This window comes from Bison bison, unplaced genomic scaffold (assembly GCF_000754665.1).
Source record: "Bison bison bison isolate TAMUID 2011002044 unplaced genomic scaffold, Bison_UMD1.0 scf7180017864367, whole genome shotgun sequence".
Classification (NCBI taxonomy): domain Eukaryota; kingdom Metazoa; phylum Chordata; class Mammalia; order Artiodactyla; family Bovidae; genus Bison; species Bison bison.
This window is the reverse complement of record NW_011494939.1, coordinates 4,478,434-4,498,523: the sequence shown is the minus strand read 5'-3', so window position 1 is coordinate 4,498,523 and position 20,090 is coordinate 4,478,434. Positions and strand designations below refer to the sequence as shown.

Sequence of the window (20,090 nt, the reverse complement as noted above, 5' to 3'; positions counted from 1 at the left end):
ACAAAAAAGCAGCCCACCCAATGAGAGAAAACTCTACAAATAATATATCTGACAAGAGGTTAATATCCAAAATATATAAAAATTCACACAACCTAACATCAGAAAAACAATCAGATTAAAAAACTGGCAAAAGATCTAATTGGACATTTTCCCAAATGATCAGGGAAATGCAAATCAAAACCACGAGATACACCTCATATCTGTCCGAATGACTATCATCAAAAATACAATGAATGACAAGTACTGGTAAGGATGTGGAAAAAAGGGAACTCTAATACACCAATTAGAAAACAGTGAGAGACTTAATTTTGGGGGGCTCCAAAATCACTGAAGATGGTGGCTGCAGCCATGAAATTAAAAGACACTTGCTCCTTGGAAGAAAAGCTATGACCAACCTAGACAGCATGTTAAAAAGCAGACATTACTTTGCCAACAAAGGTCCGTCTAGTCAAAGCTATGGTTTCCAGCAGTCATGTATGGATGTGAGAGTTGGACTATAAAAAAAGCTGAGTGCCAAAGAATTGATGCTTTTGAACTGTGGTGTTGGAGAAGACTCTTGAGAGTCCCCTGGACTGCAAGGAGATCCAACCAGTCCATCGTAAAGGAAATCAGTCCAGAATATTCATTGGAAGGACTGATGTGGAAACTCCAATACTTTGGCCACCTGATAAGAACTGACTCACGGGAAAAGACCCTGATGCTGGGAAAGACTGAAGACAGGAGGAGAAGGGGATGACGGAGGATGAGATGGTTGGATGGCATCACTGATTCGATGGACATGAGTTTGAGTAAGCTCCGGGAGTTGGTGATGGACAGGGAAGCCTGGCGTGCTGCAGTCCATGGGGTTGCAAAGAGTCGGACACGACTGAGCAACTGAACTGAACTGAATACACTAATGGTGAGACTGTAAATTGGTGCAGCCACTATGGAAAACAATATGGAGCTTCCTCAAAAAAGGTAAAAATAGAACTGCCATATGGTCCAGCAACTTCACTTTTGTGTATTTACTCAAAGAAAACAAAAGCACTAGTTTGAAAAGATATACGCACCCAATGTTCACTGTAGCATTATCTACAATAGCCAAGATATGGAAGCAACCTCAGTGTCCACCAATAGATGAATGGATAAAAAAGATGTGGTATATATACACACAGTGGAATATTACTCAGCCATAAAAAAATGAAATATTGCCATCAGTGACATGGATGAATCTAAAGTGTATTATACTAAGTCAGACAGAGAAAGACAAATATCATATGATCTTACTTATACGTGGAATCTAAAAAAACAAAATGAAAACAGACTCATAGATATAAATAGGTGGTTGGCCTGACAGGATTGGGGGAATGGGTAAAATTGGTGAAAGGGATTAAGAAGTACAAACCTTTGGTTATAAAATAAATGATATGAGGATGTACTATCTGTATAAGGGATATGGTCAATAATATTGCAATAACTTTGTATGGGGACAGACGATTACTAGTCTCATTGTATCATTTCATAATTGATACAAACGTCAAATCACCACATACTACACCTGAAACTAATATTATTCATCAACTGTATGTCAATAAATCAGAATTGAATAAAAATGAGAAACTCTCCCTATCCTCAAGGATACCATCTTTTGTTGACTTGAAACATATATTTATACCACGTATTTTATACATATATAATATCCATATCAACAGTCCTATTTATGTGTAAATAAAATAGTTTTCTTACTTTTCTACTGCAGATCGTTTTTGCGATTTGCTCTTGTAATTTAATGCCATCTTAGTTTCCATTCCAGTATATACAGCAACACCTGAAAAACAAAACAGACTTAAACTAATCCTCCACCATGTTTCACAAAAGGAATGTACTCACTAGCATGAAAGCAACTTAAAAAATGTATCAACTGACAGTTGTTAGAATTCGGCTTTCAAGTCCTGGAGGTTTTTGGGAAACTCCAGTCATTCAGCCTGCTGATTGAGAAAGCCATATAGATTCTGTTCCTGAATGATAACTGAGACATTTGAATGAAAGCGGTATTACTTGAGTTGGAACTGATGGGGCAAAGAATTTGGAAAGATAAAGATAGCAGAGAATGCCATTACAGATACAGCAAATAGTGCACTAACTATAAGGCAAAGACAGAAATGGAAAAGCACTTTCTATTAGGTTCCAACAATGGATTGGGGTCAGTTTGAAAGGCCTTGAATGCCAGGATCTGGAGTCTAGACATAATCTCATAAGCAATGGAAAGATAATATGGTCATCTGTCACAGTAAATGAAGTAAATACAAGGAAACTGCTATTCTAAAAACATGTGCCTATGAGAAAGACTCTGAGATGAGAGAGAACGACAGTAATAATGGGACTAAAACTGGGAAGAGCAGTCTTGAAATTAGGTAAGAGCAGTCTCATTAAAAAAAAAACAACAAAAAAAACTTTGGAGTTAGAGCTTTGTTTGAATGCTAGCTCTGCCACTTAGTTCTGCAACCTTGAGCAAGTTATTTAATCTTTCCGAGTCTCAATTTCTCCATCTTTAAATGGGAAAAAATAACCTCATTAAAACTGTTGCAAGGTTGTGTGACGAATTAGCAAAATACCTAGAAACAGAAAGACGATCAATAGATGTTTATGCCTATTCCTAAGCAGTACGATGTGAGGAACAATATTCATCATGCTCTCTTCCTAAAGATCTGTGCTGGAATTTTCACTATTAGAATTATTCCTTAAAGGCAGAGATTACAACTCAAATGATAAAGGGCACCAAAACTATAGAAATGTGAGAAATCAGACAGAATGGTACAACACAGAGAGGCAGTGCTTAGGAAAACAGCAGCAAATTCATCTAAAGGAATACACATATTTATGTGTAAATAAATATGTGTAAATAAATTTAAATAAATTTAAATTCATCTAAATTTCCTAAAGTTTAAGACTGTGAAAGGTATTACTGCTAGAGAGGTGTTAAAATACAGCATTATATGAGAGAGCCTAAAAGTCCTGGAGGTTTCTTTGGACTTTTTAAACCATAAAACTTTACTATGGTTTCCTTTTTTAAATTGTGGCAGAATACACGTAACGTACAATTTACCATTTTAATTCAGAGGTACTTAGTTACATTCACAATGTTGTGCAACCATCCTCACTAAGAATATTTAACGCCCCCCTCCTCCCAAAAAAATCCCTGAACCCATTAGGCAATCATTTCCCATTCCCCTACCCAGCTCCTGGGAACCACTAATCTAGTTTCTATTTCTATGAATTTACTTTTTTTGGGCTTTTAATATAAATGGAATCATACAACATGTGGCCTTTTCTGTTTGATTTCACTCAGTATAATGTTTTCAAAGTTTATGTTGCAGCATTTATCAGTACTGCATTTCATATAGGGGAATAATATTCCATTAGTTGGATAGCCTACATTTTGTTTATCCACTCATTAGTCGATAGACATTTGGGCAGTTCCTACCCTTTGAGCTATTGTAAACAGTGCTGCTATGAACATTCTCATACAAGCCTTTGAGCACCTGTCTTCAGTTCTTTAAGGTATATATCTAGAAGTAGAATTGCCAGGTGATATGTTTATAATTCTATGTTTAACTTATTGAGGAACTGCCAAACTATTTTCCACAGCAGCTGGAACATTCTACTCCTACCAGCAATGTATGAGAGTTCCAATCTCTCCATATTTTGGTCACACTCATTACTCTCCTTTTTAAAAAATTATGGATTTCTTTATCAGAGAGCCTAACACTGAGAGATAAGATATAGTACAGTTAAAAGAAAACAAAAGAATGAGAAAGAAGATTTCAAAAGCTAATGGTCATTCCTTAAAGGTGAGGAGCTAGTTGACAGCTAAAGGTTATCATTAACTTCACAATTTACCTAGAGTTGACTCAGAGCATAGTGAATTGAGATCTCCAATGCAAGAACACTATTTATTTATCCTTTTAATCCAGTCAGTGTATGTAAAAACAGCATCTGATACACAGTCACAGATCATTAAGAATTTGCTGAAGGAATAAATGAGCTAGCAGTTTTAACAATCCAATCTAACTATAATGGAATAATACAAGTGGTTTATTGTACCATGGTGCCAGATTATATAGTTCTCAACACCATTAATACAAATGCCAGAATTATCTTCTTAGCACGAAGTATTCACAAAGAAAATATAACAGCAAGGTTCCAATCTATTATTCAAAAGTCAGAATTAAGAAAAAATATAACACAAAATTATATTAACACAATCTTTGAAAGAAAATTATCACAGACAAATTATCTAACCAAAATAACACAAATGCTGTGCTTTCAAAAACACTTCATATAAAGCATCAAAACAAATCTATTATTAAAATTTTTCAATATATACAAACCAAAAATTTCTTTTGTGTTTTTTAATCTGGCTCCACGAAGCAAGAGACTCTCTGGCCCCAGAGGTCTAGGGGGAAAAATAACCAAAAGCATTAAATTTATTAAAAATTCAAGTAAAATTTAAATGGCATCTTTAGCAGACAGAAGGGACTCAAAGCTATACTTACAACAATGCTTTCACATAAAACCAAAATCTCAGCTAGTATAAAGCTGTCTAGGTCAATCATGATGTTAGTTACTGTAACAACAAATATCTGCTTTAGCATTTCAGTCATTTTAAGGTCAATGACTCAGAAATAAGATTATGCCTGTAGATATCATCAGAAAGCCACTACTTTTAGAAGTTTAGACATAAAACAAAATTAAGTGATGTTAAGTGGTAACTTAAAAATGTTTTACAGAAGATGAAATTTTAAAATTTTGACCAAAATCAATAAACAGTTTTCAAAGGGAAAATACAAAATTAAAATGCAATGTAAACAGGTTGCGTGAAGAAAAAAAGCAATGTAAACACAAATTGTATTATGATTTGTGTATTACTGCATGTTTTCTGCACAATTAAAATTATACTAGGTTACAAATGATAGCATAGTAAGTGAGTTAGTATTTTTTTTAGGCAAGATGAACACTGCAACTTGACTACTTGCATTGCATACTTCTTGAAGCATGGGGTTCTTCTTGCTGTATGAATTTCTCTCCATAATGGAGATATAAAACGAGAAGAAATAACTAGAAAGGAAAATTGTATTTTCTTAGTGATAGCAAATGATAACTCTGTTATGGATGGACTAAAAAGCTTTAATTTTGTTGATATTCCTTATCATAAGGCTTTTCTGAAATATACATACAAGGTTATCTGAATTAAACAGAATCTGAACCAATTCTGAAGAGGTCTATAAACCCAAACACTAAAAAAAAATCCAATGAATATAGGGGTCCAGTGTTTGGCTATGTATAACAAGTATGGTTTTATTAGATCATATATTTGGAACACAATGAATGGATATTCCAAAATCAATTATTCAGGAGACTTATTACAGTTCTTTTTCATTTGGTTCCAACAATGAATAGAAAAACTTTGAGCTCAAGTTGGCATATAAAATTAGGATATAATGGTAGAAAGCCTCAAATTAAAAAATTCATTAGTTCACTCTGGTTGCTTCAGCAAAGAACAAGGCTCCCTTAAAAAACAAACAAAAAAAACAAAACATTCTCCTTGCTAACATAATTGCTCTTTTCCTTTACCAGCCACAATATCTTAATGCGAGTCATACTATGTATCCACACAAGCATTCCATTATGTCACTATAGAAATCAAAATAAAACCCAGTCACTGTTGTTCAGCAGGGGTCCCTAAATTTACAAAGACCTTGTCACAGAGTTTACTGAATGTGCCCCTATGTTAACTTATATTAAAAATGTGAATTCATCCTAATGCATATTTTTGGTGGCTTGTCTTGAGGATTTTATTAAAACAAATTCTCAGTTCTTTATATTAGTATCTTATTTTATGCAGCCAGTATAAACTGAACATCTCCAGAAAATAGGTGGAATGCTAATGAGACGTTCAAGGGTTGATTCCAAGATTTATTCTAAATTCAGCTTTGTGGTCATGCGTAACAATGTAATCTCACCCTATCATAAAATCTTTGAAATGACAAGAAGTTTTTCATGTAGGTACCAGAAATTAACCTGAATATTGAGGGAAAACAAACCAAAACAACCAAGCAACCAAACAGAAGAGTAAAGAAGTTCTAGATTGCCCAGTACTCTAGTTTGTGAGGAATGATTTTGAAGTGAAGACCTAATTTTCCTAAACGGGGAGGAAACAATTCCCTCCCCGAAACAATTTTCACTTAAAAGTGACTGGATAATGCAAATTTATCCTTACCTTACAATTTCTTCCATTTGTTGAGTTATTGTCATTCGTCCCATGAATCTATCAAAGAATTCATCATGTTACAAAAAAACGAATATTACATTTATGACATCAATAGGTGGAAAATTTCAAGAAAGTTTTGGTACTATTCTTATACATGAAACAAAACCGGTCTTTTGCATGTATGAATGATCCAATATTCATACTAGAAATTACAAAGGTAAATCAGTCACTAAGCTTTAAAAAATTAGTATTGTTAGATTCTCAGGGAGTGATCAGTGGTGCTGTTTTCCCTCTCATGCTCTTCTGCTTCATCCCGTTCCATCTGTGGAGAAGCAGTGTAAAGCCTTCCCCCACCATGCAGTGTGCTCCCTGCCATCCCCTGCATGATTTTCCTGGGCTTTGCAGATGATGTACAAATATGTGCTGGTGCCATAAGCTGTTGTTGCTGCCCACAGCTGTCTCACTAGCTCTCATGGTTTATTTCACCCACTTTTGCCATCAAAATTGTAGCAGGAATTAATGGCCTAGAGGCTGGCCAGTTGCTAGTCATTTCTGCTTCCATCATTGTCTTCAACCTCCTAGTGGAGCTGGAAGGCGATTACTGGGACGATTATGTCTTTTCCTTTAACTTTATGCCTTTTTTTCCTACCGTCATGGGGCTGCTCTACCATAACGAGTAGCAGAGAGCCTCTGGCTAGTGACAGTGCACCAGAATGAGAATGACGACAGTGCCTCCACGGAGTGTGACAACATGACCCTCATCCACTTGCTACTTAAAGTCTTTGGGCCCATGAGTGAGAGAAACCTCACCCTGCTTCTGCTGCTGCTACAGGTCATGGGTGATGCTGTCACCTTCTCCATTCTGACCAGCTGTCCAACTCCTTCGTGTCAGAGTCCCCTGATCCACTGAGCTTTGATTCACAGCTTCCAGGGTTTCTAACTCTGGCTTGACCCCTTCTGGACCAGGACTGCTTCCCAGCCCAGGCCTCTCCTATCCTTCATTCTCCAACAGATTGTGACCTCAGTATCTCGTTCCCCTTGTGACTACTGACATTCTGGGCCTTTCTTGCCCTCTAAAAACTACTGCTTGGACTCTGCCTATGGCTTCCTTGAATTTGCCACTCTCCTTCTCCATTCTGTTTTGCAGCCTCCTAAGGCAGAATACTGTAATTTTTATGCAATTATCCACAACTCTGACACTCAAAGAGTATGTTGGGCCTGGGAATAGAACCCTGGTTGGGGATAGGCATACAAGTTCAAAGATGACTTGACATTTGGCTATAAATCATGTATTCTGATTAAGAGCAGACCTGGGGGTCAGGTGTTCCCAGTGGTGACAATAAAATGTTGTATTTCTTATTTTAAAAAGCTTTTTTAAACTTTTTCCCCATTTTTCAAATAAGGCAAAACCACTCAAAGCATTACACATTTGACCTCATTATTAATCTTATGCTTTCTTAATGCTGCATCATTTTCTAGTTTTCAACAATCTTTTTATAATTCATCCTTTTCTGAGACTTAGAAATAACAGCAATATAGAACTCAAAGCACTGAATTCTTCACAGTTAAATCTATCTTATAATTTAAATGCACAGAACTTCCAATTTTTATAGTTAAGTGGAAAATTCCACATTGTTTTTGTTTTTGATGAAAATGTAACGTTTTTATACCACACAGAGAAAATTCCATTATAAATATATGGATCCAGAACAAAGATATGTAAGAGATCTGAAAAAGCCAATGACTAATGATTACATCTTAAGCCAACAAATGCAGAGAATGACAAAAAGCTGAGGTCAATTTTTACAATGTGGTTGTGATTTTTACTCTTACCCGTTTTTGAGTAAAAATGAGTAGTCTTCTCATGGAAGTTTTTAATAATGAAAGTTGTTTCCATTTCATAGATGGCAATAATTAGCATATAGCTCACTGAAAGATGACTTACAGTGTTAAAATGAGTTAGTTCCTAACAAACACAAAGACATGGCCCTTCATGGAGCACACATATACATATGCCTGAGTGCATATATATACACACACACCATTAGATTATTTTCTTCTAAGGAAATAACTTTATTTCCCTCATAACTACTATTATTGTTATAATGTTTACTGCTATTGTTATAAAGCCAGTTCACACCAAAGTAGAAGATAATAAGGAGAAACATGTGAATAAAAGCACAGCTTTTAATACTTCAGCTTAGAATTCTGCCAAATTCTGCTTTTAGCTTTGCCCGCATTTAATTGATTTCCCGCCTTGCTCCCCCCAATGATGTTTTCAAACAGCTATTTCATTGCATGTTTATGACTGTAAAAAATGAGATCTGTAAACAGACTTAAGATGAATATGGTGACTATCACATCATACCTGTACAAGTCCGCTTCTGGTTGCTGACATTCTACCACAGCTATAAGAGTGTCCAAATTGGCAACTGTTTGTAATACTGCTGTTTCTGGAACTGCCACATGTGTCTGAAAAAAAGAAAAGTTAAAGCCCATAGTTTTGAGATCTAAATGGGACCTTAGACATCATTTATTTCAAATCTCTTTTACAAATGAAATCATAGCATTCTGTACTTGAGATCACTAAGCTAGATGGCAGATGAGAAGAGAAAGAAGAATGTAAAGTAACAAGCAGTGAAACGAGCTACTGTGATTATAGGTCTACAAAGGGCATTTGCATACAAGGAAATTAAGTCTGTAAGTGTGTTAATAGTCATCACTGCTCAAAGTTTACTGCAAATACATTTAATAGGTAGAAAAAAGTGAATCAAGTAAAATCTTTGATTGTACTTTGAAAATTGAGAAAAATTTAAATGTGCCCACTATTTAAAAAAGCACCAGTATATTAAAAGATTATAGTTTCTCCAAAGCACTTTTTACTTTTCTTAACTTGCTTAAACCATGTGAGGCTAAACTTGAAGTAAAATGTATACTTTCATGAAGTAATTAATAGTAATTTAAAACATTTCTCCTTTATCAGGTCAAACTTTATTACCTTAACCAAAGGAAAATATCACTATAATCCAGAGATGTTTTGTTCACTAAGAGCCACACTCAAACATACACATGTACAAACCTTCAGGTTAGTTTCTCCATCCAAACTAGCAGTTGTAACGTGACAAGAACCATCAAGTCGATCTGAGGACAGAAGCACCAAATCTGCAGGGAAAATTTCATTTTTGGCTACTCGAACAATATCACCCACCTATGAAGAATTTGGGGGAAAAGTGAATATACAGATTTTAAAAGGCAGGACTTATTTTTATTGCATTCTAAACAAGTGGTCTACTGTAATATTTTAATGTAGGAAAGCAGACTTTAACTAAAATATAATCAGATTAGAATTTTTCCTTTTAATATATAATTGATTTCTATTATTTATTAAATGCATACCCGAATGTTTTTTGATCTAGTTGTTACAAGGCCACCACTTCGAACAACATAAACAGGAGCTCCATTTACTTCATTATCTGAGATATGTCTTAGCCAATCTTCATAACCCTGTAAGCATCAAAAGAATAAAAAAAGTCCCTCTTAGTATAATTAGAAGATGTGTGTGTGTGTGTGTTGGTCGCTCAGTTGTGTAATTAGAAGATGTGTGTGTGTGTGTTGGTCGCTCAGTTGTGTCCGACTTGCCCGCCAGGTGTCTCTGTCCATGGAATTCTCCAGGCAAGAATACTTGAGTGGATTGCCATTCCCTTCCCCAGAGATACTTTTTATCAAATGAGAAAGGGAAACATAATTTCCCCCAAACATTTCATTCATTAGAACCATGTTAGACTACTTTGGCATTCATTACTACTAGAAACACTCTCTTTACTTGGTTTTCATCACACACACGTTCCTGGTTTTCACAGTACCTCTTCAGTTACTTCTTCTCAGTTTACTATGGGAGGCTCCTTCTATATCATCTTAACGGGCCCTTTTTTCACCCTTCTCTTACTTCCTACTACCCGATTTCTTCATCCCTGTGTCTTCAAAAAATTCTGAAATTTCTATTTCCAGCCTGTATTTCCAGACTCTAATAAACTTAAATATCCAAATGCATTCTTAATATTTCCATTTTGATGTCTCATAAATAACATTAAACATTTCAAAACTAAACTGATGATGTTATCCTTAAAATCTGCTGCATTTCCAATGTCTCCCATCTTGACAAATGACTCACTTTGGAAAGAGACATGTTGTAAGTTATTATTATTATATTAAACTCACTCCTTTGGCAGATATATTATAAACTCACCAACATCTTTTCAACTTAGTTACAGCATCATATTCCAACTAAATCCACTCTTTATTTGGCTAAATTTATACTGGGAAACCAAGGAAAGAAGTATTTCAACATTTAACACTTTCTTAAAAATATTCAAGAGGTTCATTCACTCATCTATTCATCTATCAAATATTTATTTCATGTCAAATATGTGCATAACCTTGTTCTGGTCACTGGTAACAAACTGATAATATAAAACAAAGTATCTGCCCTCAGAGAACTAAACATTCAAATGAAGGTGACAGACAACCTAAAACAAGCATTTATTCAACAGAATAGGTAATGAATGAGAAATGATATAAGCAAAAAGACCAGAGTAGTGAATGAGACAGTGACACAGGTCAGGAAACGTTTAAGGTGTCCAAGAGGAAATAGTTGTATTTGCAAGCACAAACTGTTTTATGTGTGTGTCTGGAGTTCAGAGCATAGTTGCAGGATACATGTAAATTTAGACCCACTAGACTTGATGAAATCACCAAAGAAGAAATTATATATAAAAAAGAAGTCCAAGGGACAAATATTTGTTACTTTGATGCAATAAATGACATCTAAAAAACCAAATGAATATGTAATTGTATTAAGTGATCTGGATGCTTACTGACTTACACAAATCCTAGTCTCCAACAGTGGAGAAGGCAATGGCACCCCACTCCAGTACTCTTGCCTGGAAAATCCCATGGACGGAGGAGCCTGGAAGGCTGCAGTCCATGGGATTGCTAAGAGTCGGACATGACTGAGCAACTTAACTTTCACTTTTCACCTTCATGCATTGGAGAAGGAAATGGCAACCCACTCCAGTGTTCTTGCCTGGAGAATCCCAGGGACGGGGGGAGCCTGGTAGGCTGCCATCTCTGGGGTCGCACAGAGTCGGACACGACTGAAGTGACTTAGCAGCAGCAGCAGTCTCCAACAGACCAGTGAATAAAGGGAAATCAAACTTACAGCTGCTGCTGCTGCTGCTAAGTCGCTTCAGTCGTGTCCAACTCTGTGCGACCCCACAGACAGCAGCCCACCAGGCTCCAGCATCCCTGGGATTCTCCAGGCAAGAACACTGGAGTGGGTTGCCATTTCCTTCTCCAATGCGTGAAGGTGAAAAGTGAAAGCGAAGTCGCTCAGTCGTGTCAGACTCTTCGAGACCCCATGGACCACAGCCTACCAGGCTTCTCCATCCATGGGATTCTCCAGGCAAGAGTACTGGAGTGGGGTGCCATTGCCTTCTCCAGTAGCGTGCTATTCAGACACACTAGATTAACTGTTAATTTATAGACTTCCCTTACCTTTATCAAATAAGTAATAAATAAACTACATCTCAGAATTATAAAATGTTTGCCAATTTTGTTTCTATGTCAATTTAAACCTTATCCTTAAATCTTACAAAATGAAAACATCAAACTGGCACATGGAAATTCAAATTAACTCTTTCAAGAGGAAGGGAGCAGATATTTTGAGAGGTGGTAACTATATAAACATGATGTTTCTAGGGATTTTTTAAATTTCTTGTCATGTTTATCCAATAATACTGTTTTTCTACACCTAGATTTTAATATCAAATCAGATCTAGTTGAAGCTATTCCCTTAGAGTACAACTTTACATAAAAATCAATTTCACAGAGAAAGTTGTAAAAAGTAGGAAAGCACTATACAATTTTTATTCAAAAATTTCATGCCAGAAGTACATGCTTCACTCCTAAACATATCCCCTTCCTTTGAATTATATATCCTTTAAATACTACCAAACTCTACAAAGATGACTGTAACAATCTGTTTCACACATAACTTGGTTTGTACATACAAAATGCTTGCTTTTGGATACTTCTTAGGTATGTTAAAGGAACAACATACTTTAATAATTGTAATCATCCCATCAGTCACCAAGTACCTGATAAGAGTGGCTTACCTCAATTTAATTTTTACCATATGCAGAATCAAACAAATTTGCTGCTTTTTTTCTTTTTATAATTTTGTTTATTTTTTTGGCTGTGCTAGGTCTTTCACTGCTGTGTGGGCTTTTCTCTAGTTGCAGGGAACAGGGGTTACTCTCTAGTGCATGGGCTTCTCACTGCAGTGGCTTCTCCTATTGCAGAGCACAAGCTCTAGGGCAGTCAGGCTTCAGTAGTTGTGATTCCTGGGCTCTAGAGCACAGGCTTAGAATTTGTGATACACAAGCTTAGTTGCCCATGGCATGTGGGACCTTCCTGGATCAGGGATTGACCCCATGTCTCCTGATTTGGCAGGTGGATTCTTTATCTCTGAGCCACCAGGAAAGCCCTAAATTTGCTTTCTTATGAAAATTACTTTCGCAACAATAAATCTTACTTTGGAGGAGAAAACTTCTGAATGACTTGGGAAGAAAGCAAGCAACATAAAATATTTCATACCTGCTTTATGGCAGTAACTGTTATTACAAAGAACAATGGAAGTCCACTGGTAACTGGACTGGTAGGTGTATCAATCATAAGCTGCATTAAAAAAGAAAGAATGCAGAGTATTATATTTTATATTGTACATATCACTATTAACATGTAGAATCTTATAATTATTGGGAAATCTGAAAACATTATACAAAATATGTATCATAGTTCAGATGAAAAAGTAACTTGAGAGAGATTATGCAGTGAATGTAGTTTACTTCACAGTTTCACAAGTATACTCTGTTAGCCATTATATGGGGTTAGTAGACTATCTAAATCTATTGCATACCCACAAATACTGCTAGAGTGGACTCAGTTTCTCTGCTTTCTTAACACATAGAGTACTTAAGGTCTTCCTCAGTATTTGTCTTGGAGGGGAGCTACAGCTATTCAGAATTTCAATTCACATTTCTTTGCCCATCCAGAGAAATGCTAAAAAAAAAAAAAATCTGTCAATTTTTATTCTGGGATCCAGAATAAACTCACACTGGAGAGAAAACAAGAAATGGGACTAGGGAAACGGTTTCCTTCTACAAGTGATTTTGTTACAGCTAGTAGAGCCAGAGGGGTACAACTTGGAAAACAAACGATGCTGCAATTATCTAAATCATACAACTGATGTTTCAATAAACTGCTTTAGAAGAAATATTTGCAGTAATTATATTTGGTTATTTAGAACATGGGTCTAATAATTTATTAATATTGGTTTACTCTGGTTAGGCCAATTAAGTTTGTTCTATTCCACAGACAGGCTGAATTCCTGATCTTAGGCAGTAATTTCACAAATGCATGTTACTTGTATGTAATAAGTGTAAATTTCTCATTTTTTTGACTAAACAAGGTGATGGTCTACTGATTAAAAAACAAACAAACAAAAAAAACCCCAGAAGTTCCTTTTCTGCTCACAAAGGGAAGCAGTTAAAGAAAAGCTTCCTCAAGCTTTAAGGTGACTACTTCACAAGTTTTTTTTCTTTTGAAGGTCCAGGTTCTATGGAGAGAAAAGTTCAGAGTTTATAAAAAAAATTCAGTGCCACACTGAAAGAGACTGCTAACGTATCATCAGAAAAGAAAAACCTCTTTGAAGGAAAATGACAATCACTAATTCTAAATCTTGGTTTATACTCAAGTTTCATACTGTTCTCTTGATATTCTGATATTAGGGGAAAAAAAGCACAATGTGAAAAACTAAAAACTAAAGAGCTTACAATGATTTAAGTTAAGAAAATGGCCTCCTGGATAAAAATCTATATTCATGGAGATTCTTAGAAATTATAATAAAAACTTTTAAAAGTAAAATCTATAAATTAAAAAAAAAGAAAAACCAAAGGAAGATTAATTTTGTACAAAGATGGTTCCACAGGCAGAAATGTACCAAAAACAAGTGCTGTATATTAAAAGCCAAAGTATTTATTTTCTGAGGCAGAACATTTGAAAGGATGATGCTATTTTATTGGCTTTAATTATGATTATCAGCACTATTACACATAAGTAATAAACAAAATACAACGGATCTTAAAATTCACTGGCTATTTTTCAGATATCTGGATGTGATTTACATTACTGTATTCACTGAATACAATGGGGAAGCTCTGCAGAAAAAAAAAATGGGTCCCATAGTCACATGGTTTAGAATGCAATGTTAACTTTTCCTTGAAAATATATGTTTAGCATTCATGTCTATCAACTTAACAATTTATGGAGTGATAAAGCTTACCTGAACCAAAAATATAATAAGAAAATAAAAGTTTGCCACTCTTCTGAATTGTTCAAATAAATTTTTTGGAACAAAATTCCACACAGTATACTAAAAAACAAAAAACAAAAAACAAAAAGATAAGTTAATATTTTAAAATAATATGTATTTTACACAAATAATAAGAAAACTTGTACACATCAGATATATCAAGCCCTTACACAAATTCATGTAACTTGATGCTATAAAAACTATCTGGTTTTTAGAGTTTCAGGGCTTTTATTCTACTTTTTACCTTTTACTATTTATTGGCAATTTTAGTATAACTTTAAAAGAGAGATAAAGGAACCTATCAATTTTGCTATTAAATTCCTAGTTTTTTTAGAAGTTGGAGATGGCAGATCTAAAATAATACTTTAATAATTTATTTTGGGTTTTGATTACACAAAACTAAACCTAATGTTGAAAGATGAATTAAGGGACTTCCCTGGTGGTCCAATGGCTAATACTCCACGTTTTCAATGCAAGAGACCTGTGTTGGATTTCTGGTCAGGGAATTAGAACCCATATGCTGCAACTAAGAGTTCATGTGCCAGAACTAGGACCCAGGGCAGCCAAATAAATAAAAATAAATTTAAAGATGAATTAGGAGTTGATAAAAATGCTAACACTGGATTCAGTTTACTTTATAAATATTCTCTTTAAGTTTCGTCAGAAACAAAGGAGACAGTATAATTCTTCAAGTACTCCTCGGTACGCATGGGATATGAAATGTGAAAAAGATTAAAAATTACTTTAGTTAAGTGATCACTGGTATAGCCATGAAGAAAATCTCATAAAGGACATGAAAATCTGTCACAATGTCTATTTTTACAGTGAGATAGTAGAGTATAATGGTTATAAACATTGATGGTAAAAGGTTAACAACTGCTGTGATCTAAATCCTAATTCATGGTCACTGAAGGACCTTGTATCTATCTCTCTATACTTCATTCTATGCTCTATAAAATGAGGACAGTTATAACAAGCATACTGTATAAGTTGTTACAAAGATTAAATGAGCTGATATATTTATATAGTGCTAAGGACAGAACCTCGGAGAAGGCAATGGCACCCCACTCCAGTATTCTTGCCTGGAAAATCCCATGGACGGAGGAGCCTGGTGGGCTGCAGTCCATGGGGTCGCTAAGAGTCAGACGTGACTGAGTGACTTCACTTTCACTTTACACTTTCATGCACTGGAGAAGGAAATGGCAACCCACTCCAGTGTTCTTGCCTGGAGAATCCCAGGAACGGAGGACCCTGGTGGGCTGCCGTCTATGGGGTCGCAGAGTCGGACACGACTGAAGTGACTTAGCAGCAGCAGCAAGGACAGAACCTAGCTCATACTAATCGCTGTGTGTCTGTTGCTATATTATTAATCAGTTTATAAGCCTATAATGCTACATTATGGGGGTAGGGTAACACCATATAAATTTTACTTGTGCCACTCACTACACACAACACCATTACAAATAAAATAGGGAAACATTTTACAGTATTGTTACTTTACCCAATGTCCATTCACCTAGCAGAATATAAGATCCCCGGGGCTAGGAACATAGTGTTATTTACTGCTCTATCTTCAGCACTTACACTATAGCACACAGATAGCAAAACGCTAGCAGAATACATAAATAGGCAAATAAACACTGATGGGAAAAAACTTTTTTTCCGTAACTCTCCTGGTGTCAGGTAATGAATGAAGCCTTACTGGTTATTGACTAATTCAAGATTTTCTGTGGTACAATGGAAGATGGTTCTAATTTCTGTAGGTCAGAAATTCACTTCTTAATCAATTTTTTCTTCTCTTTTTTCTGGCCCTGGTGTATGGCTTACAGGATCTTGGTTTCCCAACCAGGGGTTGAACCTTTGTTCTCGGCAGTGAAAGTGAGAAGTCCTAACTACTGGACTGTCAGGGAATTCCCTTAATCAGTTTTTTGAGACCTGAAACATTCACTTATGAACAATTTTATAAATATGCCTAGGTTCCCAGAAGAACCCATGAAAGCCTATTTGACTCAAGGGTGTATGAAGAATAGGACAATACCTAACAGCCTTTCTTAGGTGAATTATATTTTCAGTCCTAATCTGGGATACCTGAAACATTTTCTTGTGGTTGTAGTGTCACCAGTGGTTCTAGAATCTGAGATTGGGAACCATGTTCACGACTCTAGAGAGAAGAGAGGCAGATACTTCCTGGAACCAAAAGAGGTCACTGCTCAATGTGTGTACGTGAGACAATGGGTCAAACCACTACCAGCTGATCTTAACTGGAGTAAAAAGACAGTTGTCCCTACAAGGGTCATAGTATTTCCAACAACTTTCTTAATCACCAGAGCAACTGTATAAAACTTTATAAGAACTAACTTGACAATGTTCTAAGTTTACATCAATCTATTTGATTCATAATAGTGATAATACATTTTATCTCTCAGAATTTTGAAAAGAGCAACTAAATATGTAAGTTAGCAATAAGATAATTAATTTCAGGATGTTTTCTTTGGCTAGGTCAATAATACAATGGAAAACTGAGAAGAAACAAAAACTTCTCATGAGCTAGCTTATAAATGTTGAGAATTGTTGTTTTCAGGTAAACATTAGTAGACTGAGTCTAAATTCTGTGCTGGTCCTGTCATACACAGAGAAGGCACTCAAGTAGAATAATATTTAAACACATGAAAATCTTCTAAGGAAAATAATAATTCATTATGCTTTAAAATTATTTTAAGTATGTAATAACAGTTAAGAAAAATGAACTAGAAGCGTATCTTCTCTACAATTACCTATATGACTTTACCACTGCCCTTCAAAGGTCTGACATTAGTTAAGAAAATGAAACCATGGTCATAAAATTAAATCTTTCGGAAGGAAATTTAAATTTATGATAAGACGTTACTATATAGTGAATTAAATTGAACAAAGGCATATTTTCCATCTACAATGTGCAAGGCACCTACATAATAAGAGAAACAAAGATAACAAGTTTAGAGAGGATTAAGAACAATATTTATATCAATAGCTATATTCCAAGATAAAGTAAAAGAAGGAATATACAAAGAATTCAACAAGCAAGAAAAATTTAATGAAGGAGGTCACAATCAACATGGGCTTTAAGAGAGGAACCACTCACAGCTGAAAATAGGGGGCAAACGGAGAACATTTCAGGAAGGAAAGAAAGAATGAACAAAGGCAGAGAAGAGGGAAGTTCCTCATGGCTTTGTGGGAGAGAAGATAATGCAGTCTGAAAAGAGTCTAGGGAAATAATAGGAGAGTAGAAAGGTAGTAAAAGGGAACATTGAGAAGCCAGGCTCAACTATGGTCAAAAAAACCCCCAGACACTGCCTATATAAATATCTGGGCTTCCCTGATGGCTCAGCAGTAAAGAATCTGCTTGCCACTGCAGGAGATGCGGATTCAGTCCCTGCGTCCAGAAGATCCCCTGGAGGAGACCACGGCAATCCACTCCAGTATTCTTGCCTGGGAAATCCCATGGGCAGAGAAGCCTGGCGGGCTATAGTCCATAGGGTCTCAAAGAATCGGACGTGACTGAACATGCACACACACATAAAATGTCTACATTCTTGAAATATGGTTAAAAAACATGAAATCTACTTTCTCTGCAAAAATATACAACTTATATTCTTAAAAACTGAGGTTATCAAAACAAAATCATAGCAAAGGCAAGGTGGTAGGGAAGTTAAACATGAGTTTATGGAATAGCAGGTAATCTGGTTTGGAAGTTTTAAAAAACATTAGTGGAATAATAATAGAGGAGTAATGAGAAAGACAGTCTTCATGTACGTGAAAAAAGGCAACATTTATTTAAAAGTCTACATTTCTGAAACCTGGTCAAAAACACCAAACCTAATACTACTACATTTGACTGAATATCAAAACATTCATATATTTAATCTTAAAAGTTTTCCAGGAAACTCAGTTTCAAGTATCAACAGACTGTGAACTCCTCAGTTCAGTTGCTCAGTCCTGTCTGACTCTTTGTGACCCCATGGACTGCAGCACGCCAGGCCTCCCTTTCCATCACCAACTCCTGGAGTTCACTCAAACTCATGTCCATGGAGTCACTGATGCCATCCAGCCATCTCATCCTCTGTCGTCCTCTTCGCCCCCACCCCCGCCACCTTCGATCTTTCCCAGCGTCAGGGTCTTTTCAAATGAGTAAGTTTTTCGCATCAGGTGGCCAAAGTATTGGAGTTTCAGCTTCAACATCAGTTCTTCCAATGAATATTCAGGACTGATTTCCTTTAGGATGGACTGGTTGGATCTCCTTGCTATCCAAGGGACTCTCGAGAGTCTTCTCCAACACCACAGTCCAAAAGCATCCATTCTTTGGCACTCAGCTTTCTTTTTAGTCCAACTCTCACATCCATACATGACTATTGGAAAAATCATGGCCTTGACTAGACAATTACTTTGTTGGCAAAGTAATGTCTCTGCTTCTTAATATGCTGTCTAGGTTGGTCCTAACTTTTCTTCCAAAGAGTGTCTTTTAATTTCATGGCTGCAGTCACCATCTGCAGTGATTCTGGAGCCCAAAAAATAAAGTCTGCCACTGTTTCCCCATCTATTTGCCATGAAGTGATGGGATCGGATGCCATGATCTTAGAGCTCTGCATGTTGAGCTTTAAGCCAACTTTTTCACTCTCCTCAAGAGGCTCTTTAGTTCTTCACTTTCTGCCATAAGGGTGACGTCATCTGCATATCTGAGGTTACTGATAGTCCTTGCAGCAATCTTGATTCCAACTTGTGCTTCTTCCAGCCCAGCGTTTCTCATGATGTTCTCTGCATATAAGTTGAATAAGCAGGGTGATAACATACAGGCTTGATGTACTCCTTTTCCTATTTGGAACTATTCTGTTGTCCCACATCCAGTTTTAACTGTTGCTTCTTGACCCGTGTACAGATATCTCAAGAGGCACATCAGGTTGTCTGGTATTCCCATCTCTTTAAGAATTTTCCACAGTTTGTTGTGATCCACACAAAGGCTTTGGCATAGTCAATAAATCAGAAATAGATGCTTTTCTGGAACTCTCTTGCTTTTTTGATGATCCAACAGATGTTGGCAATTTGATTTCTGGTTCCTCTGCCTTTTCTAAAATCAGCTTGAACATCAGGAAGTTCACAGTTCACATATTGCTGAAGCCTGGCTTGGAGAATTTTGAGCATTACTTTACTAGGGTATTATACCTAGTGTTTAAAAAATTTTGTTTTCAAGAAGGACTTTTATTCTTCCATCACTTACTAAGAAATATGTCATTTATCTAAAGCTCCTCTATTATCCTGACTTCCCTGGTAGCTCAGATGGTAAAGAATTTGCCTGCAATGCAGGAGACTTGGGTTTGATTCCTAGGTCGAGAAGATCCCCTGGAAAAGGAAATGGCAACCCACTCCAGCACTTTT

The 20,090-nt window shown here is 36.1% G+C and overlaps 1 protein-coding gene across 3 annotated transcripts in view; it reads right to left on the bottom strand.

Moving 5' to 3' along the window:
• The window catches only part of ATP11B (ATPase, class VI, type 11B), a 140,375-nt gene that overhangs the window by 78,346 nt on the left and 41,939 nt on the right, over positions 1-20,090 (bottom strand). For 2 of the 3 annotated variants that reach the window (XM_010855636.1, XM_010855635.1), the window contains exons 3-10: positions 14,652-14,741; positions 12,905-12,985; positions 9,647-9,754; positions 9,330-9,458; positions 8,619-8,722; positions 6,260-6,307; positions 4,371-4,435; positions 1,726-1,807 (exon numbers count right to left, since the gene is read on the bottom strand). In XM_010855636.1, the coding sequence (XP_010853938.1) occupies positions 1,726-1,807; positions 4,371-4,435; positions 6,260-6,307; positions 8,619-8,722; positions 9,330-9,458; positions 9,647-9,754; positions 12,905-12,985; positions 14,652-14,741 (707 nt within the window). The other variant, XM_010855638.1, reaches the window with a different exon arrangement.